Raw genomic sequence first — 14919 nt, forward strand, 5'->3', positions numbered from 1 at the left:
GGTGTTATATTTTCATAAGTGTACTATATGCAGGTTTTATCCTACATCAGATGCTTTCTACAAATGTTCTTTTGAGGCTTTTTCTACAGCAATTGTGTAGCTTTTAAAGCCTTTTTTTTTTTTGCAGTTCTGCAGGTGGCACAGCTTTCTGGAGGCTGTGGATCTCCTCCTTGGAGATCTCCAGAAGCCACCTGGCTGTGGCCCTGGGCACCCTGCTCTGGGTGTCCCCACAGGGGCAGGGGTTGGGCAGAGGGACACATAGGGCGCTGCCAGCCTCAGCCACTCTGAGATTCTGTTACAGTATTTCATCACACCATACAGTGCAGATGTATTTTTGCTTTGAGGATGAGGATGTGAGAGGTGTGTGAAATGACTGCCTATTCTTGTTCCCAAACCCACAGCAGCCATTGGTTGTACAACCCACTCGTGTGTAATCTATGGCTTTTAGACATGGGGGCTGATTCAACAACTATTCAAAATGTCAAAAGACACAATGTGCTATTTTCTATTAGCCTATGTAACTGCAAGTGTGTGCCATGTTAACAAATGTGTGCATGCAACACATGGCGCACAGCACACCAGTGTAATGATAAGACTTACAAAAGATGGTTTAGGACCCATCATATCTCATCAGCCATACTAAGGAAGTGGGATGTATTTGTGCACTATTCAAGTGCACTGCACTGTTAGGAAATGTGGCTCCCTTGTGCTAGGGGGAAGCCAGGTTTTATGTTCAGAAAACACCGGGGCAGAGGCTGTGACATGCTTCAGAGCCTACTGGGACTGTGCATGAGGTCTGTTGCCCAGAGTGGGACTGGGCACAGGAGGCCCTGCTGGCCCAGCCCTAACCCTGGCAGCAGTCAGGCAAGGGATGTCCCAGCAGCTGCTGGCCAGCAGACAACAGCAGCACTGCTTCAGGAGCTCATTGCTTCTGAATAAAACAAGCCCATCATGCCATTTTGTCTGCTCTACAATAGCCACCTTGGCCCCCAGCAGGGCAGTTCCCCTGGGAAACAAGGGTGAAAGCAAATTTCTGCTTTTTAAAAATTAAGGTCAGCTGTTTAGTGGTCACCCAAGCTGATAAAAGAGAACCCGATCACACATCCTTTGCTCCTGTCCCCTGCATGGTTCAGTTGACCCTACCAAAGTGGCTGGCATTTGATGTCAGCTAGCTTTCCATGAGGGCAGAGGCTTCCCATATTTTTTTCTCACTGTTAAAAGGATCAGCACTTTTTCATGTTCAAGATGTCATGTGTTGATTCCTCAGGTAAGCCAGTTCAGAAATTGGCAGCCATGTTGACAGCTTATTTTTCCTTGCAGAAAAGTGTCAGTACTCGTGTTTTTGAGGAGACAAACCTTATGAATAAAACATATTTCAGTTAAAATGGTACTGCCAACTTACCAAAAAAGTAAAATATAAATAAAAACCTTACTATAGCCTACATATATTACAGCTTCTTAGATGGCCTGGAATGAGAGAGAGGATTTCTACTCTATTATTCTCTGTCTTGTTTGCCTAACCATTTGGTGGTAATCCAGTGTTTCCTTGAATATCCAGCTTAAGAATCATTTTCATCTTTTGTTTTATGTGAGCCTTTCATAGAAAAAAAAAAAATCAGTCTCACAGCAAAAAGGTGATTGTGCTGGTACAAAATCTGGTTAGGGATTTGGGATGTAACTTTTTTTTAAGCAAGGTGACAAGTTGATGTTATATCATAGGGTTTTATACTAAATACTTAATCACAGCATATAATTGTGTGACTTGTTTTTAAGTAAGCTAGCTTTGAAGCTCGGGATGAAAAAGTGTGTTGTTTTAATGATAACTGTGAGGTTCTCGTCAAAATGAAAGTTTGGTCTCATTATCCCATTGTTCTCCTTTTCTTTTTTTCTCCAAGCTGCCTGTCTCGTCCTGGGTTGTATGATTTTTCCTGATGGCTGGGATTCAGATGAGGTAAAACGGATGTGTGGTGAAAAGACAGACAAGTACACGCTGGGGGCTTGTTCAGTCCGCTGGGCTTATATCCTGGCTATTATTGGAATCTTGGATGCCCTGATCCTCTCATTTCTGGCATTTGTGCTTGGCAACAGACAAGACAGCTTGCTAGCAGAGGAGCTCAAGTTGGAAAACAAAGGTAGGACTGCTTTAGAAACACTACTGTTGGGTGGCCTCAGGAGGAATTGCTTTAAAAAAATTGTCTGTTTTATTTTGTTTTATACATAAAAATTAGCATGCTGGCTTACTTCCTAATTCGCTGGGAAAAAGGAAATGCAAGAGGCAGATGAAGTTTTACTTTTCAGCCTCCAAAATCCAAGAAAGTTTGAAATTGCTATAACTTCTGCATTATGTGTGACTTATCTTTAATGAGCTGTGGATTGGATGTATTTTTGTTTCCCACTTGTACATTGTTTTGTTAGCCTTTAAATTCCACAGTCTCCATCTTTTTCTATACTCTATGCAAGACTTGTTCATTTGGCTCCTTTAGGATTTTGCATTGTAACGTGAATGGCTGCAATATGGCATTACACTGTATACGTTAGCACAGCAGACAGGGAGGAGGGAATGCTTGGCTTGGGAGATTTGCAGTGAACTAGTACTGTTTGTACTGGTGGGCACTAATGGGTTTACAGCACGGATCAGACCCAGGACTGGAAAAGAAACTTGGTTCTTGTTGATTGTATTGCTTTCAGCTAGCAAGCTGGGCTGATTTCTGCAGTCTCATCCCCTTGTACACCTCAGCACCCACAGCTGTGTACCTGATGTGGCAGACACCTCAGAGGGCACATCCCTGCCTTCTCCTTTTAATGGACTTGTTGTCCTTGAATCTGTCTAATCCCTCCTGAATCTGCTGAGACTGTCAGCTCCCACAACACCACATGGCCACCAGTTCCCAAAGCTCACTACTGACTGCTAAAGAAGTACTTCTGTTTTCAATTGATCCCCAATTAATTTCATCAAGTTTCCCCTAGGTCCAGCAGTGAGGGATTCTGCATTCAACTCATCTACCACCTTTGTAATTTTGTCGGTTGCTCAAATAATAGCAGAGAAATTAGAAGCCCTTCAGTACTGAATTGGAAATCAAAAGCTGTTTGGCAGCCTGTGTTGTACAAAAATAGCTGGTCTCAGTCCTACTCTTGACTATTATCCACATATCTGAAAGCACCAGCACATTGGCCCCAGCCTGCTGACTTGCAGACAGCACACTCAGCCCTAAGATAAATGGACCTGAAGATTGAACTTCACATACAGCTCCAGACCTTGTTAGAGCCTACTAATGTTGTGGGTTAGGGAAAGTGTATATTGCTTGCAATTGCCCATGTACATCTATTCTGCAGGTATACTGAGGGCACTTGTTTCAAAGACTGTCTCTGTAGTCCTTTGCTTCAAGAGTAAAATTCAACTGTATTTGAAGATTAAAAGATTTATAAGAAGGATATTGACAGCTATGCCACAAATGCCTTCAGCATCAGCATCGTTCAACTTGTCTATGCCACACAAAGCTCATGATCCCAAAAACTGTTTTTGAACTTAAACAAATGAACAGAATTTCATTTGTTTTGGCACCTTGTGAGCAAAACACAGCTTCATGAGACTCATCACCTCTCACATGGCTGGCACAAGCTCCTGCCAGAACATTTGATCCTCAGCATGTCAGACAATATCATTCAGCAGCTCATTTTCCTCAGAAGAAGCATAGAAATGTACCAAAGCATTAGGTTCAATGCAAACCAGAACTCAACCAAAAGAGATTTACCCCAATTTGTTCTTCATAGTCAAGCTTAATATCCACCACTTTTTTAAACTGTCCTTCAGACGAAAAGAAAAAAAGACAACCTGCCTTCTAAAAAAAGACATCTCCCTCTTCACAAAAAGCTTTTGCCAAACAGCATCTCCCACATGGAGCGAGGCAGGGCAGGCACTGCTCTGACAGGCTCTGTGCTTTGCAGGGGCTGGTTCCTGGCAGACCTTTAGGGGCAGCAGGGCTGGCACCTTCACTGAGAGACAGGGCCGGCACTCTCCTTGGTATCTGTGGCTTCCTTCCTGGTCAGAAATCAGTACTTTTTCAGGGTGCCAGGGAAGCACCTACTAAGACAAGAAGGCACAAACAATTCCCTCTGGTGGTCTCTACAGGCTCAGGTGGTCAGTCAGGGGCAGTGGTCTGTGGGTAGAGGGGGTTTTGATTATTTGCAGCACAATGAAGATGCTAACAGAAGATAAGGGACAATGCTTGCCCTTGATTTGGCACCAACCAACCCCCTGTCTGTACCCTTTGCACACTGTATGCATGTTTGCAGGCTTTGCCATTCATATCATAAACTATGCCCCCTTGGCCCCATTAGGGCTGGAGAAATACTCACCAGACTTAATCCACATGCAAAGTATTCATGCATCTCTTGTAAGTGGTCAGGTTATGAAAGTACTGAAATATGCAAATATCACTAATGTGCCTCCCACACAGACAAGAAAATAAAATTGTGGATATAAGTAATTCCACCCTCAGCCTCCCCAGCCACTCTTACAATGGGAAGAAAAAGTCCTCACAAGAAGTAGTCATGAACTCTGAACACCCATCTCTTCTTTCCTCCTCACCATCTGTTTGCAGTCTTGTTTCTGGGTTAGGACATCTGTAACACAAGCAACCATTTCTCAAGGAGGAGTCCCCAGGGTGCTGCTGTCCTCTAAGGGCAAAAAGATGTCTCACTGTCAGTGAGCACTAGTGATGGGCTATCCACTGGCTGAGAGTCCAGGAAATCCTCCTCCTTGATGGTGGTGATGTCCTTTGACCACAGGTCTGGACAGTCTATATTCCATAATAAGCAAGGTTTCCCCTCAAGAGACAGTTGTGGTTTTTTGGTGGCTTTTCAGGAGAATGGACATGGGCAGCAACCAGCCCTAAATGTACCAAGGTGGAACTCCACTTGCCCTCTCAGCTCTTCCACTGCTGCAGGGCTTTGCTCCACGCACAGCAGTATTATGCAGTAGCTCAGCAGAGGGGAAGAGATTGTAAAGTAAGTGTAAGAATCACAACTGCTTTCATTTGTGGAAAAATCCTCAACAAGAATGAATTATTAAGAAGTGATCAGACAGCTGGGCAGCTCTTTTCTTAATCAGGTAGAAGTTCTGTCTTGGGGACTTGTTGCAGATCAGCTCCCGCAGTCTCGTTAATGAGAGCTGCTGAGGGTTGTGAGTTGGAGCGAGTACCCAGCAGCACAGCTGCTTCTGAGCATTGGTGATGAGTAAACATTTAGAAGTATACAATATGCAACAGGATGGCAAAAAGGTGAAAAAAAGATGAAAAAAAGAGCAAGCTTTACTTCTCTGTAGACTTACCACGCTGAATTACCACCTGCTGTATGCTTTTGATTACTACAGTTCTGTGTATCTACATAGGCTAATGAATGCTCATAAATTAGGAATTTGACTGCTAAAATTATTCACGGGATAAAACAGCTATATTTTTGCAATACAAGAAAGTTTCCTTTCCACCAAATGATAAAAATAATGTCTTCTCATTTCTTATTTGCTGGGGTTGGAGAGTAAACTACCATGTCAATTTCACGCCTGAAGCTCAAGTTTAGCAGACCTTTTTTCAGGTTACATTGTACCTAATGCATTTTCCTAATCATGCAAATTTTACACAACAGACTGTGCCTTCCTCATTTTAAAAATTGCCTTTTGAAGAAAAGAATATATTTCCAAAAGACCTTCACATTAGGTTTATGCCACTAGCAAAAGAAGAGGTGAGAACAGTATTACATGGTTTACTTTAATTTATAGGAAATAATTGCAATGCCTTATGTAATGAATGACTTAAAGGCCTGCATGTTATTAAGCTAATGGCATTCAGGGTGATAACAAAAAAAGTCTTAGCTTTAAGCTTCATCAACCCCATCAGCATCAGGCATAAACCTCAATGTGTTGTGTAATGACAGAATGTAACATTTTCAACTCTAATGTCTTAATGACATAAAATTGAAGTTTTGCCCAAAGGGTGAGGAGATGAAATAAAATGTTTGCAAAAGAAAATGAAGGTGCAAAGCAATTATTTTTATGGTAGAAAGTGGTAATTTGGTCTGTATTAAGTGTGATAAATAAACAAACATTCAGAAGAAACTATCCAGTTAAGTAATACCAGTCAGACCAAGCGGATGGTGTCCACTTCATGGACAACAGTGCCTTTTCTGATGGATGGAACAGCTTTACAAGGTGTGTATGCTTAATGTTTGACTCACCTTCGTTGCCCATATGGTCACACATAAGCAACTTGCACTAAAGATTTCCCAGACTTACAAGCCTATGGCTGAAATAGCTAAAAAGACCAAGGAAATAGGTGGAAGATCTGAAGAATTCATCTACCTTGCAGTGATTGCAATTCAGACAGACAGATCCAAACTGCAGAGAGCTGGGCATGATGAAGAATGCCCAGGAGAGTACTTACCAGTTTGTTGACACCTGCGCCCTCATTATTCTCCATTCTGGTGCTGCCAGTGCATGATAGAGGTTGCTGAAGGCTAGCTCTGTACATTTGCTTGTGCTGAGGTTACTGCAGAATACACATGCTTAAAGACAGAAGCTAAGGGGAAGGAAGGGGTTTGTTGGTGACAAAGCAGTTTTCTCTAAGAGCAAAAAAAATAGCATTCTTGGAGAGCTGTATATCTTTGGCAAGAGAATTATCCTTGTAAACAAGAATATTCTGCTTACATGGTTTCAGCTGCAACAGAAAACTGTCTTCAGAAGACCTGCTGTCTGGAGCTGAGTGACAAGAGGCCAGCAGTGTTCTTGTCCCATTGAAGTACTATATGACAGAGTGCACATCAGCAGTCATTCTGGGAAAGGAAAAAAGCTCAGGTCATAGCACGTGTGCAAACTGCTGCAAAATTGCAAAGCCCTGCTTAGGTCCATGTAGTTCTCATGGCATACATTCCCAAACATTCAAGTTAACTCGTTCAAAACTAGGTGAATAAACACCTGAATTTTGATACCTATATTAGTTTTTCCTTATATTTACAATGAAAGAAGAGTTGCCAACAGCCTCTGCTTGTAATAAAGACTACAAATCCAGTCAGAACTCTGGGTATACCCTTCTATATCCATCTTTTCTATCTGATAAACAATTCTATAGCTCCTTTTTATGTAAAGTTGTGTACACCCTACTTCTCTTGATACACAAAAAGTCAGTATATGTACATTTTCATTTCAATTATTATATTCTTTTTGTTCAAATATAAAATACAGCATATCTGTTACTCTGTTTTCTGTTCCCTGTTTTTTCTGAGTGGCATTTATCTTAGTGTCTGCTTGTCTCCTCCCATTCATTCTTTCTGAAGCTCAAGAGTGATCCACAGGTGTCCACTTCAGCCTCTTGCCGCTTCACTGTGGCTCTGTGTTCAAAGCACTTGAGGTGACTTTGAACTCAGAACCAACTTGGCCACTTGAATTTCCATTTGAGAATGGAAGTGTAAGATGAAGCCATTGGGGAGCGATGTGTGATGGATTGTTGTAGACAGCCCACCACATGTGCTCGCAAGGCTGCAGCTGGCCAGAGGAAGCTGGAACTATGTCAAAAGGTTTATAGACTTGCCTCAAAGGAGAAATATTTAGGAACCCTGCTTTTCAAAGGCAGAATTGGGGTCTTTGAAGCCCAGAGCCATAGGTTCCAGTCTGGGAATTCCTGGCTCTCACTTCTTGTTTCAAAACATGATTCTCTGCTGTGTCAGCCAAGAACAAATCCTTGTCACAGCTGTGAAGAGTTCACTATTTTCCTTCACCTTCAAACAACAAATGGCTTGTCCACCATAACATCACTGCAATTAGCTCCAGTTTTCTTTATGTGATGACAACCTATCATGCCACAGAGAACTGGAAGAAACTCTTGGTAGGCAAGTAGTACCACACAGACTTCAACTAAAGAATGCAACTAGCTGCCAAACTAACATACTTTTTTATGAAGCTTTTTACCAAAAATTTCCAACTTTAGGTAATGACAAGTATTCTCTGTGATTTCAACTACATAAATAGAGAAAATATTAACATGAAATGTTCATTGTGATTAGCATCAGAGGGAACTTCATATCTCCTGGATGAAGAGCCTCATAGCATTGCCATTGGGTCTCTGCCCAAGGTATAAACTTCCTTTCAAGGACTGTATAAACAGTCATGGGATCCAAATCATGGACTTTCCTTTGCAATGCCTTAATGTCATGCACTCTCTTGCCCAGTATGTATTGAATTCTATGACAAAAAGAAAAACAGCTTCAGGCAGAGGATTTTTCATGCCCCTCCTTCACACTTCTTGGAGAGCACAGCTGGAGATGTAAGAACCTGAAACATGAACCTGAGAGAACTTCAAATCAAGGCAGGCAGAAAATGGAAATATTTTGGAGATTTTAGTAGTAACTGAGATGAGAAATTTGGGGAGTGGGACCAGAAGTCAAGGTGCTTCACTGTGGACTTAGAAAATACCACTAGGTCTTTAATTTCTTTAATTTACTTTTGCATTTAGGAGCATGTGAGAGGCTACTTAGACTTTTATACTTGTGTGGAGTGGCAGTAAGGGAAAAGCATGGAGCAGGATAGCAAGGGTGTGATTTCTAGTCCTTTTACCAAGCTCAAATATATCATTTGATTTCTTCATTTCTCTGTCTTCTAAAAGGAGATGATGAGAATGACTTTTATGATATATGTTTTGTTTCAGCAATAGAAAGTGAAGTAGGAAAGCTAAATAGTGATGATATTATTACAAAAAGTGAAGCTATTATTACTAAAAGTATACGTACTGAAACCAAACCCCAAATAAAATATTATTTCAGGGAACTACTTTACCATTGTGTTTAATGATGATACTCTTAAAAAGAGTCAAATGAAACATCAAAACTAAAAGTCAAAAGTTGATTAAAATGCCTTATTAAATAAAGGTCAATTTTGTAGCGGTGCTGACTGATATATCAGCTGATCTAACTGTTCCTTTAAAGCTCCATATTCTATAATGAGAAAGTAAAATTAGTCCTAAGCATATGCATTAATTACTTAACCAAAGAAGCTGGAGACCATGAATAAAGAGTCTTAGTTCCCCACTGATTAACAAAGGAAGAACTTGATGCTTACTGTCTCTCAGACAGATGGATCCCACTTGCTGTTACACTCTGAAAGGAATCACGTACAACAGCTCAGTTAAAGAAATTATCTTTCCATTTAATGAGCTCATGATATGAGGGACCAAGTATCAGGACTTCAGGGCATCTCGATCACAAAAAGCTAGCCAGAAACACTTCTTAAATGGTATACTGTTGGTCCTTTACAATGGGGACCTCAATGCACTGTATGGGTTCTTTGCTCTGCTTAAAAATTCTGTAGGGCAGCAAACCACAGAGGAGTTAAGCATTGCAAAGTGTAGTGGCATAGTGTGTACCAAAGGACGATTAGCTCATTAGGAAATGCTGTTACAAGATGAAACAGAACTGTGGCAGGCCTAGACAAGTTTAAACAAAGCCTGACAGATTTGGAGACCTGTGTTGTTAACTTGAAACAAAGCCCGTTGTGTCACAAGCCTTTTAGAAGAAGGACTGTATTTACCAAGCCAGACAGCAATGATTGTGCCAAGCCTCGTAGTAGCACTAGAAAATATTTTTTTTTAAATTTGGACAAAAATCAGAGAGACTTTTAAATGCATAGATATATAAAAGGGAAGCAGCTGGCACACATTTCATTCTTTTTAGAGCTAGTCACACAGAAAGATCATCATATCCCACCATCCATGTTCCCTCCCTACTGATGAGGACTGTCTTTTTAGGAAAAACAACAGAGAACTGGAAAGCTCATAACTCAGTTGTTCTTACATTAGTGTTTTCAGCCAATATGTTAATGTAGACTAAATAATGAAGGCAGGTTTGTGCCAGTAATCGAGACTTAATGAGGAACAACTCATCTGCGGGAACATTTTGCTGTCCAGTCCAGCCTGCCACTTCAGAGAGCCTCCCGGGCTGTCCATATGCTCACAGCAGTCCTAATGTCTTGTTCTAGCATACAGAGGATGCCTGTAGAACTGATCTCTAATTGTTCCCCATTGAAGTAAGTTCCAGCAATTTTCTTGGAAATCTTTCTCAGTATTTAAAAAGTCATTAGATGCATTATCGTATTTTTACTGTGAATTTGTTTTGACTCTTATTCAGTAGTTGCATAAAGCTAGGATAAATTTCCATCTGCAAATAAGATGTCTGAAAACAAATTCAGGTAACCTCCCCCTTTGTGATCACAATGTCAACAGAAACAAAAGGATTATGTCAGAAGCTTTAGAATAAGGAGCTATCTAAAATTCCAAATGAAAGCAAGGCAAATAGCCTTGTTTTCCAGAGTTATACTCAATAAGACACGTTAGTGATTACTAATGAGATATTTGAGATATCTGTCTCTTTCAGGTTTCTGTCACAGGTAACATTCAAGGCAGCTTATTACAGTAACAAGCAAAACTCGATTTGCTTGGTGCTGGCAGTGTAGTATTTCTCTAGTCAGTCATTTTCATATTGCTTTCTTCTAGAAACTTCAAACTGTTCATGTTATTTCTGAGCCACTTTCAGAGTTGATATGAGCTTCCTGTTAAATCCCTAATCTTCTCCTGAATGCCAAGCCTGGTGGGCTCCAGATAATTATTCCCACTGATCCTGTATGCCTGGGCAGCCTTGCCCTGGGACATTCATTTTAGTTCCTTGGCTCTGGGATGATCCACGAGACCCAAGCTTGACTGGGCTAAAAGACAGGGTTCTTGACTGCCAAGATCTTTGTCTGTTACTTTGCCATGTCTGAACAGTTTTACTTGGTACAATATCAGTCAGTAGCAGTAGAAGAGGAAACAGAAACATTATATTCATGGGTAGCATTGCACTTAAGACTGCTTTAAGTGTGTACTAACTTCATTTGTTAAAGGAAACACAATCAAATGTGAAATTATAATTCAGAGAGAATCAATCACAGTTTTTCATACCTCTTGTATCTAGAGGGGTTTTTTTAATTCACATTTTTAAATGATATAAATGACTTTTTTCATAGCACATGGCCCATGTTATTAAGTATTGTCTTTCAGGCATTTGATATGTAAGCATTCCAGCTGTCAGAAATACTTTCATGCACTTACTTTAAGAGCATTAGTTTGAAAAATGTTTTATAGACATGATAAAACTGAAAATAGAGTTTTCCTTGCAGTCCTATTTGACTATATGTATTTGCAGTACAACTGCACATTCGATTTTGCAATTATTTCACCTTAGTTTTGTAAATCTAAACATTTTCGGGATCATAATGAGCTGGCAAGAGTGGCACAGTCATTCATCTCAAAGTACTTACATCCTTTTAGGTGCAGCATTTGACACAAGACAGACCATTGCTCTGTGCTCTGTGTGCCATTTCCTTCAGTTCTGTCCTCGTATTCCCAATGAACTCTCTCCAGTTTGAGTGAATTGTTCATGCCTAGTACCTGCACGCTGGAGCCACATCTCCCTACTTTTTGTATAACTCTGCCTGATAGAGACTGAAAAGTTCAGCGTGGTCACTTAAACTACTCTCTGATAACACAAAAGCTGGAGGATAGTCCAAATCCCCCTTATCAGCATTGCTTAAACTGCAGAATCAGAGCTGAATCCTCTCCCAGGAGTGGTTTTAACTCTGCCATATCCAGAAGAGAAACTACACCTCTACTTTGCTCAGTTTCCTTTTCTGCAGCCAAGATGCTTGATAGCCCTTCTATCTGCAAGCACCACTCCAGCTCTTGTTAAACTGACCTTCCAGATGGTCTCTGTCAATGTGTGGCCATGTTTCTTGCTCCACAGTGTATCATTCTGCATCAGGCCATGCCTATAGAATGAGCCATTTGCTGACACAAATAAAGACTTCTTTGATCCTCTTCATCATAGCAAATGAGAGAGAGAAAATGGATGTTGGAACTGGGTCCCAGTAGTCAGGACAAAAACTGAATGTTGTAGATTTCTCTCCTTCTTCCTCACTCCTCCCCTGCCAGCAAGGGAAAAGATATGAAGAAAAGGAGACTGGGTGCTGACTTTCTTTCGTACATGTATAATGAATTCACTTAAAAAATCATCCCAACATAAGCCCACTGTCTAAAGTAAGAGTGTCAGGGCACTGTGCATCTCTTTGTCTTTCTTTGTTTTCCTTCCTCAGTTTCCCAAGGGTTTCATAAGCTGTCACTCCACATGGACAGTCTATAAAGGTGAATCTTTACAGTATGAGTAGTCCCTACTGTTTGGTACAGCTGAAGACACTGAATTCCCACTTGCAGTGTCTAATAGGTAGACAAACATCTTGAAACACTGAGCAAACCCACCGGCAGAACAAAGAAGTGTAAAAGTATATAATATTTTGCTTCCTGAACACAGATGCAATAATTTAGCTGCATGCTTTTACATTTCTACCATAATGACATATGTGAAAGAAAAGCGTATTTTGGAGAAGTATTGAGAAAAATAGTAGTGTTATGTAAATGCCTGCTAAAATGAGTGCATCTGGAAACGGTGCAGAATAGAATAGTTCAGATATTTAATGGTTACTTCAAAGAAAGCAAATTCAGAATGCAAGTTAGATTGGCACAGCAAAATGTTTACTACCTTTTATTTTTATACTTAAGTAGAATATTGAAACTAAATCTCAGAGCTTTTCCACTGGGCATGTTGGATGTGATTACGCAGTGATTTCCTTCATCCTGGTAAATCAATAAGAATTTTAGACGGTGGGAGTAAAATGAATCCATTAGAGTAACTCATACACATTTTAAATGTTCATGAATCTCACTTAAATTAATCCTTGAATACAGAGCTTCCAACAACATTTTTTTGGGTTTCAATATTTGATATGTATCAAATACTTCCACATTTCCTTTGAAGAACCATCATAACACTACAACAGTAACAACTGGTTGACCCCTTGAAATAGAACTCTGATAAAGCAATAAAGTTCTGACATCATATATCCTACAGAGACAAATATTGGTCTACTAGAGAAAGTGGAAGTGTATTAGAAATCAGTCAATGTATTTCAAATATGAGAGAGATGAAAACATTATCAAAGAGTTAATTGGAAATTGAGTACAGAAGCCATGCTGGCAAGGTATAAAAGTGTTGTACAGAGAACAGATACCAAAAAAAACCCAGCTTGTATCCTTGATGGAAGTGCTGGATTTGGCAAATGGAAAGATTTAATGCTAAATGGTTAAGGAGAAACTTTCCTTGAGAAAATAAAAAATTGTATCAGCATTAAAGCTGTATTTCTGTGCCCCTTCAGAACTAGCCTGCAGCATCTAATTGTTGAATTTAAAATGATAGCTGAAGACCTCTGAGAATACACTGGCATGTGGCCTTGGCACTTCCAAGCCAAGGCAGTAGCTATCAAAAGAGCAAAACTACCTTCTAATGTTCTACCTCAGTTTTATAAGTATTCTCCCTGCTGCTCTGTAGATGTTAATTCCTATCCAATATGGGCAAAGATGACATGTTATGAAGTACAATAAATCTTCCTAATATAACTATCAGCCCAACTATCTTCCTGAAGAGGACTGACAAGCTTATCTTAAATAAATCCGTAAAAAAGCTCAGTGAAATGACTAGAAGTTGTATGTTTACAATAATGCCAGAAGATCAGCAGGTTTACACGCTGATCAATCATTTATACTCTAGTGAGCAGTTGGCATTTGAGACTGCATCTGCTCATCAATCAACCAGTTCTCATACAGGTAAGATATGGTGAAGTTGTACTCAGACACCAATTTAGATACAAAAATGTTGCATTCCTGCTAGGTACTGTTGATGTTGGCATTAACTGATTGGATGTCATATTTCAGAACGATTTGTGTATCAGATCCGACCTTAAGATCACAAACAAATTACCAAGGTATCACCTTCTTCATTTTGTCATGGAAAGTGGTCTTGCTGGTTGGACATCCATATTCACTATGACACACTATATGCTACTTAGATTCTTTATCTTGTACTTTGAATCTTTACCTAAAACCAGGCAGGTTAATCCAGCACTGTCCAGCACAGGCTAAACTTGTAACACATTTGTGCAATAATAATTCAGAATATTCTTTAAAGCTCAGCATAGTATTGAGGTTACAGCAATCAGCCTCTGTTTGAATAGACCTATAGTGATTTCCAGACATAAATTGAAGTTCTCCTCAAAAAGTTGCAGAGAGATAAAGGCATATATAATAGGCATTTATAATAAATAATCTTTTTTGTTCCATTTTCACTTGCCATCAGATTTCCCGGGCTTCAACCTTGTTTCTCTTTCTTCCCCTGCTTTCACACAGCACACATTTGTATCCCTTTTGCTTAAAAAATTTCTTTATTTCTCTTCTCTTTCAGACCTTCAACTTTCATAATCAAAGGACTAGGTATTTTCTCAATTTATATCTCCCTAGTTACAGGGGGAAAAAAAGATTATATCATCATTCTAGAAGACAAAAAAAAAAAAAAAAAGAAAAAAAGAAGGAAAGGGATTTTTTTAGTGGATTTTGTTACTGTAGATCTAGTATTACAATCAAAACTCCAACAATAGAAGTATTATAAGAGTACTGTCATTCTTAGCCTGCTTGGGAAGAGGAGGTGAATGTTATCACGCTATAAGAATACATGGGCTGTTATAGCTATCTCTCAGATCAAAGCACTCTGCACTGACCAGTTCTTTTTTTTAAACAACAGAAAAAGAACGCAGTAATTCATCACTTGTCCAGTCTAGTTAATGTATCATGCCATCGAATTTGTGAACATGCTGGTTTAACAGTTTGAAACATTTGATACTTTTCATTTCTAAATCATCAGTTCTGTATTCTATATGCACATATTTAATGAAAAATGACCAAAAATTGAATCCAGAGAGTGATGATGTCTGAAATATGTAAAAAAAAGCACTGGGTTCTG

The 14919-nt window shown here is 39.8% G+C and overlaps 1 protein-coding gene across 5 annotated transcripts in view; it reads left to right on the top strand.

Moving 5' to 3' along the window:
- Window positions 1-14919, top strand: part of LHFPL3 (LHFPL tetraspan subfamily member 3) — a 237490-nt gene that overhangs the window by 157774 nt on the left and 64797 nt on the right. For all 5 annotated transcript variants that reach the window (XR_016464349.1, XM_090135752.1, XM_090135763.1 and 2 more), the window contains exon 2: window positions 1896-2132. Coding sequence is in view for 4 of the 5 variants with exons in the window: in XM_090135752.1 (XP_089991878.1) it covers window positions 1896-2132 (237 nt within the window). In the remaining variant the exon portion in view is untranslated. The remainder of the gene's footprint in view (window positions 1-1895; window positions 2133-14919) is intronic.

Source organism: Phasianus colchicus, chromosome 1 (genome assembly GCF_987193195.1).
Source record: "Phasianus colchicus chromosome 1, bPhaCol1.hap1.1, whole genome shotgun sequence".
NCBI lineage: Eukaryota > Metazoa > Chordata > Aves > Galliformes > Phasianidae > Phasianus > Phasianus colchicus.